The sequence below is a fragment of the Pangasianodon hypophthalmus genome, chromosome 1 (assembly GCF_027358585.1).
Source record: "Pangasianodon hypophthalmus isolate fPanHyp1 chromosome 1, fPanHyp1.pri, whole genome shotgun sequence".
Lineage (NCBI taxonomy): Eukaryota > Metazoa > Chordata > Actinopteri > Siluriformes > Pangasiidae > Pangasianodon > Pangasianodon hypophthalmus.
In genome coordinates, this window is record NC_069710.1 from 22,296,658 (window position 1) to 22,311,567 (window position 14,910).

The 14,910-nt window shown below is 39.9% G+C and overlaps 1 protein-coding gene across 4 annotated transcripts in view; it reads left to right on the forward strand.

Annotated features, from left to right (window-relative positions):
- Positions 1–14,095, forward strand: part of nbeal2 (neurobeachin-like 2) — a 61,043-nt gene extending 46,948 nt beyond the window's left edge. For all 4 annotated transcript variants that reach the window (XM_053233509.1, XM_053233505.1, XM_053233515.1 and 1 more), the window contains 19 exons: positions 523–656; positions 784–891; positions 1,158–1,253; positions 1,358–1,482; positions 1,736–1,876; positions 3,153–3,283; positions 4,003–4,112; positions 4,383–4,500; positions 5,396–5,493; positions 5,662–5,775; positions 5,869–5,955; positions 6,239–6,348; positions 7,426–7,598; positions 7,969–8,063; positions 8,912–9,028; positions 9,117–9,278; positions 9,408–9,556; positions 10,391–10,526; positions 11,524–14,095. In XM_053233509.1, coding sequence (XP_053089484.1) covers positions 523–656; positions 784–891; positions 1,158–1,253; positions 1,358–1,482; positions 1,736–1,876; positions 3,153–3,283; positions 4,003–4,112; positions 4,383–4,500; positions 5,396–5,493; positions 5,662–5,775; positions 5,869–5,955; positions 6,239–6,348; positions 7,426–7,598; positions 7,969–8,063; positions 8,912–9,028; positions 9,117–9,278; positions 9,408–9,556; positions 10,391–10,526; positions 11,524–11,631 — 2,312 coding nt within the window. In that variant the 3' untranslated portion in view covers positions 11,632–14,095. The remainder of the gene's footprint in view (positions 1–522; positions 657–783; positions 892–1,157; positions 1,254–1,357; positions 1,483–1,735; positions 1,877–3,152; positions 3,284–4,002; positions 4,113–4,382; positions 4,501–5,395; positions 5,494–5,661; positions 5,776–5,868; positions 5,956–6,238; positions 6,349–7,425; positions 7,599–7,968; positions 8,064–8,911; positions 9,029–9,116; positions 9,279–9,407; positions 9,557–10,390; positions 10,527–11,523) is intronic.
- Positions 14,096–14,910: the final 815 nt, after the last annotated feature.

Below are 14,910 nucleotides of genomic sequence, written 5' to 3' on the forward strand. Positions count from 1 at the left end.
AGTTTTTATACTTTTCTACTGGAGTGAAGAAGTTGAAGCTGTACATCAACTTTTACCCCAGAACTTTAATTACAAAAGAATAGTAAATATACTGTTACTTGAGTAAATAATTAGGGTACTTTTACCGCTTGTGTTTATAACATTCCAAATGGCTTAAATGATGGAAAATATTTATAGACAGAATAAGACTTTAATGGAATGGGTCAGGAAAAATAAATTTTCAAACAAACTGTCCTCAAACGTAGGGGAGAAGTCAGGACAGGTTATTCTGTCTGAAGAATTTGCCTTGTAGTTTGCATTATGTTGATTAGTACCATGTTATCTACATTAGCCTTGAAGAGCAAAAAGAATTAAACTGTGGACACTGAACATATCCTAGTTGATGTTTGAGTTTAATCAAAAGTTTGTGCACGTTTCCCTGAACACAGTGTTAAAGCGACCACATACGGGACATATCGTATATATGCTACCCCACACAGAGTGTGTCTATTAGAGTTTAAATGCTGGCGTGTGTTGCTGCAGGGATAGGCTTTGATTTCAAGCGGCCACTGAGTCAGCTGAGAGAGGTCCACCTGAGACGCTATAACCTGCGCCGCTCGGCCCTCGAGCTTTTCTTTATCGACCAGGCTCACTACTTCATCAACTTCAGGAAGAAGGTGAGCTCAATCCAGTAGTGATCATTAGCTCTGATGATACACACCCTGCACGAGGGATACTGCTGAAGGTTTCACGTGCACTCTTCTGATCATGTGAATGCACGGATGCTTTTTCTGACCACCGCAGGTGCGGAACAAAGTCTACTCCAGGATTCTCGGTCTTCGGCCGCCTAATCTGTTTTACTTCGGTTCCCGCTCTCCTCAGGAACTCCTCAAAGCCTCCAATCTCACTCAGGTATTATTCTAACCTTTATTCTAAACATTATGTGTTCATCTGACGTAGAGAAATGAAATGCAAGTTAATATTCTGAATAACAATTAATATGTAGTTAATATATCTATATTTGTAATATGGAATTTATGTTATTGGTAAAGACCTTTATTAGAAAACAAAGAAAACTGGTGTTAGTATTATACAGTGTTAAGAATTTAGGAATTCTAAATTTAGGAGTTTTGTTGGTGTGGTTTTGTACAGATATTTTTTGTGTGTATGTCCTGCAGAAATGGGTGTGCAGAGAGATTTCAAACTTTGAGTATCTCATGCAGCTCAACACCATTGCTGGTCGCACCTACAACGATCTGTCGCAGTACCCTGTGGTAAAACTCCACTTCATTTGCTTTCTCAGGTTTCTTTTACCCTTTAACTGGTGTTTCAGTGCAGCACTGCTGTGTGTGTGTGTGTGTGTGTGTGTGTCTTTCAGTTCCCATGGGTGCTATGTGACTACACATCTAGCGTACTGGATTTAGAAGACCCAGCTGTCTTCAGAGATCTGTCTAAGCCCATCGGAGTGGTGAACCCTCGCCATGCCCAAGATGTCCGAGAGAAGTGAGCTAGCTACTTTATCCTTACTGTATATCATCTACACCTGAAATTCAAAACCAGGCCTTTTCAACAAGCCACTCAAGTAATGCTGATATTTGGTCCGGCTGTAACCACTATGACTTATTCAGTAGTAACTAAAAAAACAGGAAAAAGTATGTAGTTACAAAAGAATGTAAGTCTGGACCTGCTGATGACTGCTGGGATTTAAAGGTGTTAAACAGAATGTAATGTGTGTGTGTTTGTGATGTGTGTACAGGTATGAGAGCTTTGAAGACCCCACAGGCACTGTTGATAAGTTCCACTACGGCACACACTACTCCAACGCAGCAGGCGTCATGCACTACATGATCCGCATGGAGCCTTTCACCAGGCTGCACATCCAGCTGCAGAGCGGCAAGTAGGGACCCGCATCACACTGACAGCACACGTAACACAAGACAGGGACATAAAGCATTGATGACTGTATACATGACTGCCTAGTACATGACTAGGGATCTCTTTATGCATTAGAAGATAAATGTATTTTTAGAGATGACATACCACTTTTTTCATTTCCGATACCGATACTGAAACCTTGAGTATCAGCCAATAACGATACCCATCCGAAATTTATTTCTTTTAAAACTACAAAGCTTTACAATTCTTTTTTTCTGAAACACATTATGTAAGAATACAAGGATGCTAAAGATATACCTTACACAAAACAGCAGCTTTTTTACTCAGTTAAACTCAAACACACGAAAATCACTTACGTTGCAAATAAAATACAACTATAATAAAATCAATTCCAGCAAAAAACGGCTAATATGTATTAATTTGTTACATGATTGGATCTAATCTGCTCATTTTTCTCCAATATTTGAGCCACCATTTTTTTTGCCGGTACTGGCTATCAAAAGATTTCTACTTATTTTACAAAAGGAGTTTTTGCTCTTGTAATGATCCCAGAATCAAAAAATTTCTAGTACCATATCTAGAAATTATGATCAGAATTATTTAAAAAATTAGTGTCATTATCTAGTGTTAATAAAAATTTCAACACTTTATAAAAACAGTACATTTAAGCTGCCAAAACTGCAGTCATGTCAGTAAGGTACTTTTGGTGTTTTTGTCAAAGGTGACCTAATTAGTGTAATTTTTTTCTTGTTTTTTCCTGGTAGCTGTAACCATATTTGCAACTGTCAGCGTGTTAAAGTCCTTAATGCCGATGCATCCAGCAGCTTGACATTACATGATTATAATGAATGATGTAAAACAGATTACAAGTCACTGCTTTTCTTTGAAATTAATCTTTTGTTTTAAAGCTGAGGTTAAGGAGTACTGGTAGTGTGTCACCATGATTGGCCAGTAGATGGCAGTATTGTACCTGAGGAGGCTGTGCTCTCTTTGGCATTGCTTACACCTGGGTTTGTTTCATGGTGTGGTGAAAGGGCTAAACAACTGTAAACTTACAGTTAATTATTCATTACCAATGTCATACTGGATAAAAAAGCACTCATGATAATGTTTCACAGTGTATCTTCAATCACAGTTTGTACAAGAGATAAAAAATATTCATATTAGGCTATACGTGTGTGCTTATGTATGCCTATGAGTAAGCAATTTTTAAGTATTATATCCTCCAGCCTCCTGATCCATTTTGTTTTGGGTGTGTGTTTGTGGTGTGTGTGCAGGTTTGACTGCGCAGACAGACAGTTCCACTCAGTAGCAGCAGCATGGCAGGCTCGTATGGAGAGCCCAGCTGATGTGAAAGAGCTCATCCCTGAGTTCTTCTACTTCCCAGAATTCCTGCAGAACATGAATGGTAGCTATCAGCACAGGGCATTTCTCTTTATTCTATAATGGCTTTCATTTGGACTTATACAGCTCACCCCTTGCACATATCTCCTTATATAATATGTTGTTTAAAAAAATATATTTATTATCACGTGGTTTGGCCTTGAACCAATATCAGATTGTGCTTTTCCACCAGACAGTGTGATATGGTATAGTTGCTAATCCTCACACTATACTATTTGTATTCTGGTCAAGTGTGTATTCTGTGTCTCCCATTGCATAATAAGACACATGACATTAGGAAGAGTTCTCCCCATGTCTGCATGTAGTTTTTCCAGTTTCCTCTCACCACCCAAAAGCATACCATTAGGTGGATTGGCTAGGCTAAACTGCCCCTCGGATCCACCTTGATCGTGACCAGGATAATGCATTTACTAAAGATGAATGAATGAATGATTTTCTTTGACACAAAATTTGAAAAAAAAAAAAATAATCAGACATATTGCTTACATAACACTAAAATGTGTGAGCCAGGGTCCCTATTAAGCACAAGAAACAACCCAAAGTGACAATACTTTAAGTTTACTAACAACAGAGAATGATGATTATTCAAAAAAAAAAAGAGGTAAACTTAATGTAGTGAACGAACATTTGGCTTTCCTTACTGTAAAGCATTTTAAGCTGCTCCAGGAAAAGATCTCTAAAGTACTGTATTATAATTGTTTTAACATATATTTGGTTCTACAGGGTTCAATTTGGGCTGTCTTCAGGTAAATCAGGAACAAGTGAATGATGTGGTACTGCCACGCTGGGCCTCTTCCAGAGAAGATTTCATCAGAAAACACCGCCAGGCCCTGGTAATTTACACACACAGACATGTATACACACGCACTCACACACACACACACACACACACACACACACACACACACACACACATACGTACAATCACGTACATACAATCAGCCACATACAATCAGGCACATACAATCAGGCACATCAGCATGGACTCACACATATACAAATAGAAACCACAAAGTCTGGTGCTTAGCATTCACACATGTGTACCTTGCCTGCATGTTTGCGCGCACATACACACACATCCAACATTCTGGTTGTGTTTGCAGGAGAGTGAGCATGTCTCTGCCCACCTGCATGAGTGGATTGATCTGATATTTGGCTATAAACAGCGTGGGCCCGCAGCTGTGGATGCACTCAATGTGTTCTACTACTGCACGTATGAAGGTAAGACACTCAGGCTCCCTGGCTACGGTTTAAATCAATCACCAATGTTTGCACGTATTTTTGAACGTGGTCTATATTCAACATTTGCCTGCTTGAATGGATAAATGTTTAAGGAATACATCAGCGATTCTCAAGTGAGGGACTCGTACACAACTATTACAAAAGGTGCAAACATTCACTGATGCCCAAGAAGGCAACACACTGCATTAAGAGCCGGGAAGTGTAAACTTTTGAAAAGGATGATTGGTGTAAATTGTTATTATTTTGTTTAAATATCTTTTTTTTGGTCATTTAGTATTGCCCTTCAGAAGTTACATAAGATATTTACATGTTTCCCACAAAACAAAAGTTTGTTCAAAAGTTTGCAACCCCCCTGGCTCTTAATGCAGTATTTTGCCTTCTTGAGCATCAGTGAATGTTTGCGCCTTTTGTAATAGTTGTGTACGAGTCCCTCAGGACAAACAAGGGACTCATGACAACTATCACAAAACATAAAAACAGTCGTTGATCATCCAGGTAACAACTGACAGGGTTAAGAATCAAGCGTCTGTAACCTTTTGAACTGGTTCATTTGTGTAAATTAAGTTATTATTGTGTATATGTAAACATCTGTTATATGAAATAGCTTATTCAGGGCAGTCCGAAATAAAAAACAAAATGCAATTTTTATGGTGTCTCTTATTTTTTTTTAATTATTAACATTTTGCAGATTCTGCAAGACATATGTAAACTTATGACCCCAACTGTAGACAAAGGGTTATGCATAGGCAGTAATAAACAAGTTTCACAAGACGCGAGACAAAGCAAACCTGAAAAACATGCGGCACCAGCTACACCAACATAAGCACACCATATATGGAACTGAAGAGCAAATGTTGTGTTATTTGCTCTTCAGGTGCTGTGGATCTGGATGCCATAGCCAATGAGACAGAACGCAAGGCTCTGGAAGGCATCATCAGTAACTTTGGGCAAACACCTTGTCAGCTTCTCAAGGTAGAACCTCAAAACATATCAGCCACAGCTCTAGTCCATGAAACATGCACAGAAATGTTTTACGTGACTTTCTTTTCTCTGTGCATGAAATATCCTCTTCTATTGCTGTTTTTAAAATACAGCAGTCTACAGTATATTGCTTAACTACTGTGCCTGGTTGTGCTTCAGGAGCCCCATCCTCCCCGTATGTTAGCGCAGAGCGCGTCCAGACGTCAGGCACGTATCGACACTCTGCCTCCCAACCTCTTCGAGCATCTGGACAAACTGAGACCATTCGTCGAGGTCAGATCTCACTTTTAGTGGAGACACTGGAAACCCTGGGTTTTTTTCATTAGATAAATTAAAACGTGTTTGTCTATATGTGTGTGTCTGCAGGTGGTGAATGATGGTGTGCCTCTAGTGCAGGCTATGGTGCCCAGGAATCAGACCCGCTCCTTCATCATCCCGGGGTCTGATGTGCTGGTGAGACATGAGCATCTTTTTACACACACACACACACACACACACACACACACACACACAGAGAGAGCCATGTCTGGATTATTTCTAGGCCAAGGCCTAGATTTCATTAACAGTAGCTAATCATATAATATAACCATCCAGCCATGAATATGTTTGATCAACGCTTATTTCTTACTGTCTTATTTATATCTGTCAATCACATACTTTTTTGATTCTAGAAAGCTATATATATAAGTGGTGTGTTTACATTCTATAAGTCTGTCATGTGTCTGTGTTAAACCAGGTGACTGTGAGTGCTAAAGGACAGATAGGAACACACAGCTGGCTGCCCTACGACAAGAACATCGCCAATTATTTTACTTTTACTAAGGACCCCACTATGAGCAATCCGAAGTAAGCCCACAAACACACACACGCACACACACTCACACACATATAAATTGACACATGGATATGGTTCACTAATCTGTAATGCTGTTAAGTCCAGACTTATTAGCACCCTTTGTAAAACATAAGAAATGTTCTATAGTAGTGCACTGGTTTCAGAATTATTGACACCCCACTTATCCTCTCTTGGAAAGAGAAAAACAGCAAGGAGCCTCTGCTGTAATAGACTATATGTCTAAAAGTATGTGGACACCTGATCATTACATCCATATGTGCTTGTTGAACATCCCATTCCAGATTTAATCCCACTTTGCTGTTATAATAACCCCTACTCTTCTGGGAAGGCTTTCCACTAGATTTTGGAGCTTTACTGTGGGGATTCGCTCATTCAGCCACAAGAGCATTAGTGAGGTCAGGCGCTGGTGTTGGGGCGAGGAGGCGCAGTCAGTTTTCCAGTTCATCCCAAAAGTGTTCAGTGGGGTCGAGATTAGGGCTCTGTGCAGATCACTCAAGGTCTTTTACACCAAACTTGGCAACTTGGCCTTCATGGATTTGGCTTTGTGTACAGGGGCATTGTCATGCTGGAACATGTTCAGGCCCCTTAGTTCCAGTGAAAGGAAATTCTTAATGCTACAGCAAACAAAAGACCTCCTGGAAAATTGTTTGCTTCCAACTTTGTGGCAACAGTTTTGCAAAAAAACCACTTATGGATGTCCAAATACTTCTGGCCTTATAGTGTTTCTACCAAGATCAAAGACATTCGTAGAGGGAACTTGGGCCTCTCCTACAGGCAGAATATTTCAATTTCCTTTATGTTCTTAGGTTCGTGCATGTGGACTTCCCTTTCCGATTCAGACCACAGGTTTTCAGTGAGGTTCAAATCCAGAAACTAAGAACACTGATTTTGTGTCCCTGCAACCATTTTTGTGTGGTTTTTTTTTTTTCAAGGATGATGATGTAGTTTATTTTTAGGGGTTCCAGTAAATTTTTGTACATTCTCATTGTTTCATGTTCACTGTTTCATCAGAAGAAGTTTTACGTTTTACTTACATGCGTGTGTGTGTGTGTGTGTGTGACATTTAGAACGCAGCGGTTCCTGAGTGGCCCCTTCTCCCCAGGGGTGGACATCGGGGCCCAGGTGCTGGTGGTGTCCAATGACGCCCGCCTGCTGTTCAGCGGAGGACACTGGGACTGTAGCCTTCGCGTCACCACGCTGGCAAAGGCCAAACTGGTGGGCAGGATCTGCCGTCACATAGGTGAGACATGAAAACACAACCAGACATTCAGACATACACAATCAGTCATAAACACCCAGAAATCCAGAGGGAAGAAGTGCAGTGTTATGAAATGATGCTGTCTTATATCTGAAAAGTGGTAAAGTGAATGACTCACTGAATAGACATTTAAAAATAAGTGATGTTAAATAACAAGAGCTGTCTTTCAAAGTATATATCTAGCTGATTAAAAAAAAGGAAAGAAAGTATTTCGGATACAAATAAAATAAATCCTAAATACAAATTGGCATTTGTTGAAACTGGTTTTGGTTACAGTGGAATAATAATGCATGTGCTCTAAATCTATCTCAAATGGTTATTAAATATTCTCCTGACACGGTGTGTTTTTTAGACGTGGTGACGTGTCTGGCTTTGGACCTGTGTGGTATCTACCTCATCTCAGGCTCTCGTGACACCACCTGCATGGTGTGGCAGGTTCTCCAGCAGGTCTGATCAGTGTTTAATAATCTAGTACTTTGTTAAGTTGGAGTCTGAATTGTAAAATGTAAAACATATAAAACTGCAGCAGGTTTTCCCAAGAAGAACAAGACCTTTCTAATTATTACATTTTTTTTATTTACTAATGAACAAACATGTCAGTCTTTTAGCCTGTGGAAAGTCCGTAAAACAACTTAGTTCCTGTTATCACTTAACGATGTAAACTATAGCTATAAAAATCGCTCCCTCGCCAGCATCTATTTTTTCTCTCTTGAAGTCAATAAAGCAAAAAATGGAGCTTGTCATGTTACAGAGAAGCCGGAAAGCCCAAAGTTCTCTGTCCTGAAGACTTTCCCATGGTGGAAAACTTATTGACCGTTACAACGTTCTGACACCCTTGTTTTATTAGTTTATTATTAGGTATAGATGATGTGGAGTGCAATACCGCCACACTTGTCCCTGTGAATAAGCTGTTACTATAGAATATATATTAGAATACAGTATATTAATATATGCAATCATATATGAGAACTAGCGCATTAATGTAAACCTGTGATCTTATAAAGCTGGCACTACAATCAGAGCTGTGTTGTTATGGAAAATAAATCAACACCTTCTGACCAATTAGAAGTCGACTGTGGCACTGTGATGTAACTGTTATTATTTCCTCAATGTTTTACTTAACTGCTTAAATGATATGATATCGGCAGTGGACTTACTTAACTAAACACATTTAATAACTAAGAACATGAATGATACTCCAGACAACTGAGGCAGATCACTCACATGATTTTTCATTTCTCTCTCCCTCTCTGTGTCTCTCCCTCTCTATCTCTCTATCTCTCTCTCTCATGCAGGGTGGTTTCTCCAGTGGTCTGTCTCCACGACCAGTGCAGGTGCTGTGTGGTCATGACACAGAGGTCACCTGTGTCTCCATTAGCACTGAGCTGGACATGGCTGTCTCAGGATCAAAAGTTAGTCACACTTAAAGCTAGTCAGACGTCACCTTCTCCTTGCTGCTACAAAATACAGATTTTGCTTCACTTTCTGTGTCTCTCTCAGGACGGAACGGTGATCGTGCACAGCGTCCGGCGAGGCCAGTACCTACGCACACTGCGTCCTCCCTGTGAGAGCTGCGTTTCTGTCCGGGTTAACCAGCTGCAGGTGGGAATGGAGGGTCACATGGTGGCACACACCATCCTGGAGGGCTGCTCTGCTGGGAAGGCAAGTCATCTTATTTACTTTTCTGTACTGCTTCATTGTTTATATGAACATGATGTATGTGCTGCTGATAGTCTGGCATGTTTGTATATTAATTTATGTGTGTGTGAATGTGTGTGCATGGTGTTGCAGGAGAAGTGTGCACTGCATGTGTACTCTGTGAACGGCACACTGCTGGCATCCATGGTGCTGGAGGAGCCAGTGTCAGCGCTCTATTTGGTTTCTGACTACCTCATACTGGGCACACTACAGGGCAACCTGCACATTAAAGACCTGTTCAGGTAATCAGCACCAATCAGGCTCTGGCTCATAATTAGCTCTGCCTCTTTCCAGGTTTTAATGGAAGCTATGCTTAAACTTTAGGTTGACTGTACTCTTAGAAAAAAAAGGCTCCATCATGCACCCTTATCTGGTCTTCACTTTGTCCCTTTGGGGAAACCTACAGTGGGGTCCAAAGGTCCGAGTGAAAATGCTTCCACTTGGCATTCCTATTCAATTTAACACAAAGGTTTTCATTACATGATATTGTGTAATGATATTATCAGCCAACACTGAATTTTTTTAATGAATTTCAGTGTTTCTTAGTATCTGGTATATCCCCTTTTTGCTTTAATGACAGTGTGCACTCAAGCTGGCTTGGACTCCAAGTTGTGTGCAAAACCTTATGATCCATTTTAGATCAAATCCATTGGCGTGTCGTCTGAACACATGCTTCAATGGAAGAAATCAGACTCACAGAAAATCTGATCTTTTGTACAAAGGAGTTAAATTTGCTTAAATTTGAATAGTGACCTAGAAATAGTGTAGGATCTTGAACACTGAATAGCCAAGATGTTGCACATTTCCATTTTTTGTTTTATAATTTTCAAAATTCTAAAACTTTCTGTTTATTTCCAGTTTTAAACAAAAATAAAATCCCAGATTTTCAATGTGGTCTCAGACTTTTGGACCCCACTATACATATAACTCCACCCTGTTTAGTAAGTGACAAGACCAATAGGTCCTTAAAGAACCATTTTTTCCGAGTGTGGATATGGTTTTGTAGTCCAGTTTATGGGACTACTAAGGCCTATTATTGAACATTTTGTGTGTATGTGTGTGGGTGTGTGTTGCAGCTTAGGGCAGGCTGCTAAGCCCTTGGCGCTGAAGCTCCCTATTCGCAGTGTATCAGTCACCAAGGAGAGCAGTCACATTCTAGTGGGACTGGAAGACGGCAAACTCATCGTCGTGGGAGCTGGGAAACCAGAGGAGGTAACAGAGTGTATTTTAAAATGTATACTTTTAATATAAAGTCGGAAAAGTTCTATCTGCTTTGACTGTATTGAAGATCAAAACATTATGGTGTAATATTTAAAAAATCACAGAACTGTAAGAATAATTCTTAATCATTGTGAAAATATACCCTAACAAACACAACTAGTTAGCTACCTAGTTTCTGAGTACTACATCATCCTCTGATAATTTGCATATTATATGGTGCTGGGTCAACATGGAGCTTATTTCTCGACATCACTAACTAGGCATAATCGAAGGAAGTATCGACTGTATGTGTGATCGTATGTGTGACCTTATGTGTGGACGTCTCCGAAAACCCACCAGATTTCACTCTGGAAAGCAGCCAAAAAGTTGAAATATAAAGCTGTTTACTGCATATGACATATTTTGACAACCCCAACTTTAAGAAACCAAAATGATATTTCACCAAACCATGTGGAAATGATTCATTTATTTTTTTTAACCTAGCCTTCCTTCAAATATCACATAGGATAAGGAGTTTGTTAACAAACTCAGTGGTAAAAAGGCAGTCTGTCTAAAGGTGTATAAAATGTTGCTATTTTCTCACACAGTGAATATCACGTTTTTATGTGCCAAAGCGAAATGGACCTAAAATGGAGTCTAATCAGTTCAGGTTGTAATCAGATACTGGCTGTGAAAATACCTGTGATAAAATACCTGCGCTGCAGTCAGAATGGAATCTTTACATTCAATTTTCTTGTTCTTCACTTTGGGGTATAACCAGATTGTATAATGCTATACCTGATACTTGTAAAAGTGAATCATATTTCAGATTATGTAATTTTCAGAAATTTATACAGTAGAACATGTCAAAATTTTACCACATCAAAGTTTTTCCCAGGCCACCATACAGAGAAATTTTGCAGTTCAAAATCCAAGTGTTTTTGTATTTGTAAGTATATTTCTTATTCTGGATCATAAAGTAAAATGTTCTCTTTGTGTGTTCATTCAGGTGCGCTCAGGTCAGTTCTCTCGGCGTCTGTGGGGATCTACGCGCAGAATCTCGCAGGTCTCTGCAGGAGAGACTGAGTACAACCCTACTGAGCATGCTGGGAAATGATCATCATACACACTCCACATGCCTTCAATAGGCCTTTTCACACACACACACCTGAGATGTTGACCCTGAACACGGGTCAACATATTTGGGGCTGCTGCTCTGGTTTTGTGGAATAAAGCAGAGTCGTCCAAAGCTGCACTTTTTAAAAAAAAAAAAAAAAAAAGGGAAAGGAACATTTCTATTTTATTGTTTTGAACTGTTTTTAGCAGAAATCATTCCAAAGATTGAGAATCAGAGAGAGGCTTTTACTCACATGAACTGGGATGTGAGAGTGGATTCAATCTCAGAGCCAGGAATTCTGGAATAACAGGATAAAGTCCTGACACACACCATCTACTCTGGGCAGGAAGCTGAGGGCACACACACCTCTCTCGAGCTGCTGGACATGGCTGGAGTGTGTGGTTATCTGTGCCGCTCGCTCCTGCTCTGCAGTACTGCAACTGTGCAAAACTTGAATTCAAAACTGCAGGCACACTGATATACCAACATTCTGATATACTTTTACCAGTGTGTGTAGGAGATAGAGAGAGAGGAAGAGAAAGAGAGAGCATTCGTTTATGTATTTGAGTGAGTGTGTGTGTGAATATCCCGTGGTTACACACTGTTGCTTAAAGCAATAATCAATGCACAGGTTATGTTTAGTCCACGTTTAAAGTTCACGTTTGCTTGATCTTATGCAGATTTGTAAAATCTGTGCCTTAAAATTTCTGTCTGCTGTTTATATTGTACTACACTGTTACACAATTCTATATTTGTAACTGCGTTTTTGTGTTCCACTCATGGTGGTTGCTTGTGATGTTTTTTAGAGGGCTTGTGCACTGGTTCCAGGTTTTTTCCACTTGTCCTATCGTATAAGAAGTGCCTTTCTGAATCCTGTGTTAAAACACATTGCTTTGGAAGTGTATAATTTCTTTACTTCTCATCAGTCAGGTATTCTAGCCCTCTCCTTATCTTTTCTCTTTGTTCCTGCCCTCATCTCTCTTAAGCTGTCTCTCTTAAGTGCCTTGACAACTAAAATCATTAATGAGTCTTAGCCATATGTGAAACTGCTTTTACACTGGTCATATGGATGTAAGGCTTGGCGTTAGGCAGAATGCCAACCATTTTGAGTTGTCCTCACTGGTATGTTTTTCTTTTTTGGTAAAACACTGAATCCTTTGAAGAGAGTTGGGTGTCTGTGGAACACATGGGAATGCAGCCACGCTGAGTTCGGGCTGCAGTATCGGCCCCCCTCGGCCCTGTGGATTGCTGTACAGCACACAGCCTCTTTACCACCCAGCTTTCCCTGCTGGCTTTTTCTACTGCAGTACAGGTCAAACACTGGCAAACGGTAAATGCTTGATGCCTTTTAAATGCTGATGAATGCTGTTTTGTTTGATTGTACGCCCCTCACCCCTCCAACACACATGCACGCACTTTTCTTATCCTAGCATACTACAATTTGCTCATCAAACTGAAGCCATGTCCTCTAGTTTGTGTTTCAAGTCTCATTTGTAGTGAACACTGCTGTGCAGACTGAATGAGTCTTTTCATGTTCGCACCACTGCCTGTCTTCTATTCATGCCCTGCACTCCAAGTAAACACGGTGGGAATAATCGATGTGAGTAGATGCCCTGCGGTGGGCTCTGGCACGCACACTGTTGGGAGATTTGTCTTCACACAAATTCATATTGCTGCGTTGTCTGGTATCCGGCTGGTGCTTATTAACCGCCACACATCTTGCAGTCTGTCTCTCTGAATTTGTTCTTTTTCCAGTATGTGTATGAGTGGGAGTGTATGGACTTGAAATACATCATGTTTCTCTCAACTGTCCTGTTGCCTCATTTTGTAACTACCTTGGATATCAGACGTCTGAGGAGGATCCCAGTGATCTTTTTTTTTTTTTTTTTTAGACAATGATACACAGTAAAACAAGGAATAACTCCTGGGGTTAGAGTTGGGGTTTGTTATGGTTCGTACTGCTCCTGGACTTTTCAATACCCTAATTTCCAATACATTCATTTCAATTAGTTCATGGGTGAAGTGAGAATACACCCTGGATGGGATGCAGTGCAATCCTTCTACTGACATGTTTGGAGTTGTCTGGAAGTTTTTTTTTATGTGATAAAATGATTATTAACATACAACACAATAGCAGTTGTAGAAGGTTTGCTTGTTTGTGTACCAGACAAAGGCAACTGGTACAAGAGCATTGTATATAAGCATGGGAGATGACTTTAGTATTATGAGCTTCTATCTCTTATTCATTCTTAGATCACAAAATGCAATTCAGCAACACTTAAGTATAATAAGAAGCAATTCAGCAAATAAGTCTACATAAGCAGCTTAGGAGATTTTTTTTATTTAGTGTTCTCACATTCTTACCTCATATTAATGTTGTTCTGTGTTTTCCCTTAATAATTACTGTTATTCTGTAAATGCAAAGCCTAAATAGTGGTTAGTAAAATCAATAATTAGGATCTAATTGTTCTCTTTATTCATTGTCTCAGCACTAGACATATAAAGTGATAAAACCTCCTAAATGACTGCTCTTAATTTTATCAGCTGTACTTTACCAACTCCAATGTACAGGGAAGTTAATGTTGGGTCGAAAGATGGTAAGTACCATGAGAGGTTTACTCAGTTGAACTAAAAAGCATATTTTTAAGGAAATATTACCAAAACATCAAATATGAAGACAATAATAAATATTTGAAATGCTGGTAACACTTTACTTTAAGGGTCACAGAAACAGTAATTATTAAGGAGAAGGAGTTAGCATCTACAATACGGTCAGAATATTAGTACCCCAAATAAAACACTAATAAGCAGTTAATGTTTCCAAATAACCACTGTATGCCTGTATGCAAATATCTAATATGTGACCCCATATATAGTGTTCCCTGTAACTTTAGCAAACATGCAGGCAATAATGTAAAAGCCCTTGCAGTGTCACAGCCATGCTTGAACGATTTCTCTTCAATGGCTGTTTCAGATTTTAAGCTTCCTCTAACTCAAGGGCCAACTCCTTTTTTCAGAACAAACTCTTTCTCTTTGAAACGTCTCACTCTGTGCCTCCCTCCTCCTGTCCAGACGTGTCAACCCAATCAGGGTTGAAAAGGTCACAGTTACCCTACATTTATCTGGCATAAGAATCCTTTGATGCGCTTGTGGGCCGAACATCCTGTAGCTCTGCCCATAAACACCCCAAGGGGGACAATAGAAGTGGGGGGGTGGAGGGAGACAGCCTGTGGCCTTTCTAGCCAGAGCGTGCTCAGAGAGAGAGACAGAATGAGAGAG